The 6,188-nt window shown below is 29.0% G+C and overlaps 1 protein-coding gene across 1 annotated transcript; it reads right to left on the reverse strand.

Moving 5' to 3' along the window:
- Positions 1-1,248: 1,248 nt before the first annotated feature.
- Positions 1,249-1,876, reverse strand: LOC114190780 (glutaredoxin-C11). Its single transcript, XM_028079814.1, has one exon. The coding sequence runs from the start codon at positions 1,781-1,783 to the stop codon at positions 1,475-1,477; it is 309 nt and encodes a 102-aa protein (XP_027935615.1). The 5' UTR covers positions 1,784-1,876; the 3' UTR covers positions 1,249-1,474.
- Between the last annotated feature and the right edge of the window lie 4,312 nt (positions 1,877-6,188).

Below are 6,188 nucleotides of genomic sequence, written 5' to 3' on the forward strand. Positions count from 1 at the left end.
CACAAATGAGGCAAATTAATGATTTTAAAGTCCAATCTGTTTTGTACTATTGTTAAATGAAGAAATGAATTAGTTTGATTATGTTGATATTAGTTCCAACATGTTCGAAATGACATCTTAATCTGAGCATTGAAGTAAAAGATATTGATCTAAGCTTGAGAAAAATTAAATTAATCTAAGTCTGAAAGAAGTTAAATTTATAACATTAATTTATCCTCATCAAAATGCACTAGATCAATGTTTGGCAAAAGTGAAATTGAACGAAGTTTAAGGAAAGTCAAAATGCAGTACAATGCTTGACTCTCCACTTCATTCCGAGCTCAAGAAAGACGAAGATGAAGAAATTTCCAAATTTCTCCTAAATTGAAAAAATTAACGTTAATTAGCCACCTCTATAGTATACGTAATACACCCTAACACAAACTGTGCCACCTGTACAATACTTCGTTAATGATTTAAACAGCGTTACAGAAAAGGATCAAATAAAACACGAATTGCGGAAATGATGACTATTTTAAACATTCGGTCAAAATGAGGACCATTTTAAACATTCTGTCAAAATGATGACTATCCGCAACAAACACTACGAAAATGAGGACAAAAAGATATTTAAGCCTATTATTTAAAAAAAAAAGACTTTTTTTTTGTACAACCTTATTATTATCGTTATATATATTGTCTTCACAAATATCATCATCACATATTTATTTTTACTATCATGATATTAGTATCACCATCAACACTGTTCTGATTGCTACAAATCCCCCAACAATGTCAGTGTCGCCTCCCCTCTCTTGTCCCCTTACCTCTCCTTCAGCTTCTCCCCTCCACCAAAACGTTTCAATTAAAAAGTAAAAAAGTATTTTAATTATTCAATACCAAAACTTAAATAATTAAAATAACAACTTTAAAATTAAAATGTGTAAAGCGGGAAACTGGCTTTAATTTAAAACTCCATATCTAATAATTATACGTACAAAGTAGTGACAAAGAAAATTAGATTATATATGAACAAATATACAATACGTTGAAACATGAAGGCTTAACGGTATGCAACAAAAGCTGAACTGCCACCTAATTAATCTAAAGTGTTATTTTGGCAATGAACCTTGAAACCTTGGTGAATTAGATTCTGACAGAAACTTCATGGTTTGATCGATGGAAACATTTGTTTCCTGTAGGATTTGTGGTAATAAAGATAAAGCGCAGAAAGTTGAAAGCTGCATTAACTAAAGTAGGAGCAGTTAATTTTGTCCCACAGGATGAAGTATGATAACATGGTGGCCATAGCCAACCTTTTATAAAACACTAAAAAGCAAGACTATATGTTTTTTTTTTACAGACTTTCTTCCTCTTTGGTACTAGCTAAAAGAGGACACTCAGGAAAAAGAAGGGGTGTCCCTGACTTAAAACATTGTGTAAGAGCTCCTTCATATGTCTTACGGAGCTTCTGAGTTTTATTGGGGAATTGAGACTAAAACCATATGGCCTTGGCAGCCATAAGCATTTGTTTGAGGGAACCATCAACATGGAGGGATATGACATCCTTTGATGAGCCTACAAATTTGCCACCAATGAACACTGCTGGCACTGAAGGGTTGCACCCCATGCTCCTCAAAGCCCACTCCATTTCCCTCCCATACGCATCCTTGTCAAGCTCATGCACCGCAGGGCTTGCTCCAAGCTCATAGAACAGTTGCGTGATGCTGTGGCACATGTAACATGAACTCTTGGTGAATATAACTGCTGCTTTCTTTGATGCCAACTCTCTTACTCTATCCATTGCTTCCACCGTGAAAGAAAAATATATGACAGAAGGGTAATTGAAAAAGAAGAAGTTGTTCTTGCTAGCCCTGGTGGACTTTGTGATTACATGGTGTGTTATTTATAGTGGGTGGTTATGATAGTGGAGTAGTGCATTAGAAATAAAGCGATTATTATTAGCGGAAAGGAAAAGGAAGAAAGTTCCTTCGGATATTTGTTTGGATAAGAGAAATGCTCCCTGATCATTTGATCGATGGGGACTCTGACATGGAGCAAGTTGCATTTAGCATCACACTGTGCATGCAAGTGATAATTCAAATCCCGTACGAGCAATCAGTGCAGGAATAAGAACAATGTGTATAATTTATTAGACTCAAAAAACTCTTTCGGCCCTGGTTCACAGCATCAACCGGATTATTCTAATTTTAATTTATGCAAACTTCTCTGAGGCAGATGCCACAAAACAATGTTGCGTTGTCAACACAATCAGCCGAAAGAGTGGAATCCCTTCTATATCCAATTACAATTGTGCTAGTTAATGCCACAAGTCAAAGCCCCCCAAGGAGTTACATGTGTCATATGCATGCATACATCACCCACCATACCAAAGCTTACCCTGCCCATATTTTTTTTTTTTTCTGAAGGGGATAAGAAATGGAAAAACTCTGAAAGAAAGAAAATGATTTCTCTAATATTTAACCGAATCTTGCGGTCTACTATGGTTATATTATAGTGTGTTATGAGTGTTAATTAAGTAAGAATTGTATTTGGATGTGAATATTGGGAGGGTGATGTGGAGATAAGGGTTTATCCAATGCGTTTCCACTTTGGTCCCCGCATCAGATTCATAGAATACGAAAACAGTGGCCAGTTCCGACAATTCTGTGTGCATATGGCCCTTAGGGTATGGAAGGGATCCCTGAGTACTTCTCTATGATACAGTGCTGAGATGTCAAGAAAGTAACAGTGCTTGCTGTTAATATACTGTGTGATTTCGTGAATGATCTCAACTTCCCAGTATAAATTCCTTCGTTGGCTGTTCCAACCAATCAACTTTGCTTTGCAAAAATCTCTTCTTTTTTGCCGCCACTAGTTTCCCTACTCGGATCTTTAACTGAAGATTGAGCCTCAATCTCTGATTTAAATAGCAATTTATGTTTGCAGACATAGACGCTGGTTTTTTCTGGTAACTAACTATATAATCTACAGTAGAGGCCTAGATTAATTAGGTATACCACACGATTAAATATTTTTATATAAAGTTTTATCCTTACAGAGGGATCTAATCTAACCGATTTATACATAATTATTTCTTGTTCTAAAAGGTATGTGATAGTTTGGAGATCACAATTAGTATATAATAATGCCATTAAAAAATTCAAATTGAAAATCTTGAATGTTATATAGAATTTATTTGAGGCCATGGTTGTGATAGTTTGGAACCTATGTATAATAATCCTTAGGATATTTATTAAGGAACTAATAAAGGGTAGTTTTGTTTATAAAAACACATTAGAAATATTGAAAAATCGTTTTTTTTTTTAAAGTTTTTTAAGGGTTAACTATATTGTTAGTCCTTAAACTTTAATTCAAAATTGGAATTCGTCCCTGTTCAAAACTTTGATACATTTTGGTCTCTAAACTTTAAAAATGAATGAATATAGTCTTTTTAACCCAATTACGTAAACTTTTTTTTGAGGTGTCGAACGCAATAAATATTGAATCGAGAATGTGTCAAACAATGTAAACAATTCCAATACTAACTTGAAACACGCTTGACACGTTAGAAAAAGTTTATGTAATTGGGTTAAAAAATATATATTCAATCACTTTTAAAGTTTAGAAATCAAAATGTATCGAAGTTTTAGATATAGAAAAATTCTAATTTTAAGTAAAAGTTGAAAGACTAAAAACATACACTTTTTTAAATAAAGCCATGTCAATTATAATTTTGATATTTCGGTTGATATCTTAAACTCCATCCACAATTTATCATTGAAAATTTATTAAAAAAATATAAAATATAGGACACACCAAACCCATTTAGAAAATAATTAATAGTCTAAAGATACTAGTTAATTAGCATTTTGACAAAAATAGCAGTTTTGTTTTCTGATATTGAATTTTTACATTTGAAACTATAACATATTGAAAACAATTATTGCATTGCGAATAAGTTTTGTCTTAAAAAAAAATAGTACCAGCAAATTTTATATAATTCATTTTTTCCGACATATTCTTTGGTTGTTAATGAAATTTATTGGAACTTGAAAAATAAAGGTTGTTAAAAAAATAAAAAAAGAAGATATTATGAGTGATTTAATAAAACAAAGAAAACAGGAATATAAGTGAAATAAAATAAAATAGATAAAAAGAAAATAATGCTTACAAAATTATAAACGTGTAAAGAAGATTCATTAAATGATGATTAAGACGTCAATTTTGTGAGTCCAAATAGTTTCAAGTAGTACCGAAAAAAGTTTGTCTGAAAGTCTTACATTGAGATTCCTTGAGAATATAGTTACGACACTTTTAATAAATGCCATAGTGACCACTGGTAAAGAATAAAATGTAAAATATCTGAGAGAAATGCAGTATTAAATGAATTAAAATAAGATTAGGTGTTACGTATAGGGTTTGCTTTTTCTTCAAAATTAAATTTTATTCTTCATTATTTAATTTTTAAAATTTTGAATAAATTGACATATTAAAGAAGCTTTTTACCCGAAAGACAGTCATTAATTAACAGTGTTATTTATGAAAAGGGAATAAAATAAATATCAACATCCTTGAATGTACAGTAAGAATTTGGTGGAAAGTATAATTTGAGAATATGGTAAAGATGAAATGATCCATCTCCATGCATGTTTGGTTAGGTCAAGAGAATGAGTGATCATTCTTACAACGTAAGAATCAACGTTCTATCAACTTATGGAATCTCTATTCTATTTCACTCAAATAAAGGTTACATTCTACCTATTATGTCTACTTTTTCAGCACATAATTATTTTGAGTCAAATTGAGTTCCTATGTGAGAAAAACAATTATACTACACTACACATTTACTTTAACTTCATATTAGTTAGATTAACGTAACACTAAAATAGGCTATGAAACTTGAAAATTCATAAATTAAAACTTCATATATATTTATATCACTTTTACGAAAATTTTCATCTAATTAATCACACTTCATATAAGAGTATATTTGTAGTAATATACAATGATCATAATAAACAAATAGTATTAAATTTATAAGTATAATGCAATAGACTTACATAACGTGCCTTTTTCACTTCCAAGAATGAGAATCAATTTTCAAATGTCAAACTAAATCATATTCCCTCGTTTCGGGTTTTATTTGAGCCATACATTTAAAAGCTTTAATCGAGTTATATTTTTTTAACTTGACTTGGTATGAAAATTATAATATTAATATAAATTATTTATGATTTAAAGTAATAATCAATACTGTAAAAAACTTTAAATGCACACAAAATAAACCCTACTTCTCTAAATATAATTTATTTTGTACTAAAAGTAAATATATTTCATACTTCAAGTAAATTAATAACGAATGACAACCGACGAGAGTAGTACGCTACTCGCTTTCTTCATTTTTTTAAGGAATTGTTGACAAATAAAGTAGAAAAAGGTTGTCTCTAAGGATGTCCATTATAATTAATATGAACTAAAAATTTTAATAATTAAATTAAATTAAATTTAAAATGTCGACACTGTTTAAAAATAAAATGAATATTAATTATTTTACATAACTATTTTAGAAGAAATTCACTCCACTACTTTAAAACTAAAATACTTTTCATAGAAAAAAATATTAAAATAAATATTTGATTTCTCTCAGTTTAGTTATTTTAATTGAATTCTTTTTAACTATTTTTAATGTATTTCTTATCTGATAATTTTATTTTTTTTAAATAATTCTGTTGTAATTTTTAATTAAATAAATTTATTTTCTTAATAAACAAAATCATCTTTAGTTTAATAATAATATGTAAGTGTATAATTACTCTCATAAATATAATTGTTTAATTTTTCTATAAATTTTTTTAAAATTATATATATATATATATATATATATATATATATATATATATATATATATATATATATATATATATATATATGTATAAAATAATATTTTCAATTAAAAATACGAATACAGATACGAGGTCCCAACACATGTGTTTTCCCTATCATAATTATTAAAATTGAAATTGCTTTAATTGTTATACGACAATGACAACAACTAATAGTAATATAATATTTTTACAAATAGATAAGTTAATAATCCAAAATTTTAGAAAAAGGTTTTAAGAAAAATGAAATTCTCATAAAATGAAAAATGAACATTCTAATTTACTTGTTCATTTTAAATTTTTATCTTTAAAGAAAATACAGAT

This window comes from Vigna unguiculata, chromosome 7, assembly GCF_004118075.2.
Source record: "Vigna unguiculata cultivar IT97K-499-35 chromosome 7, ASM411807v1, whole genome shotgun sequence".
Classification (NCBI taxonomy): Eukaryota; Viridiplantae; Streptophyta; class Magnoliopsida; order Fabales; family Fabaceae; genus Vigna; species Vigna unguiculata.

Excerpts from the sequence above, each read along its gene's own strand:
- LOC114190780 (XM_028079814.1), bottom strand. The coding sequence starts at position 1,783 with ATGGATAGAGTAAGAGAGTTGGCATCAAAGAAAGCAGCAGTTATATTC.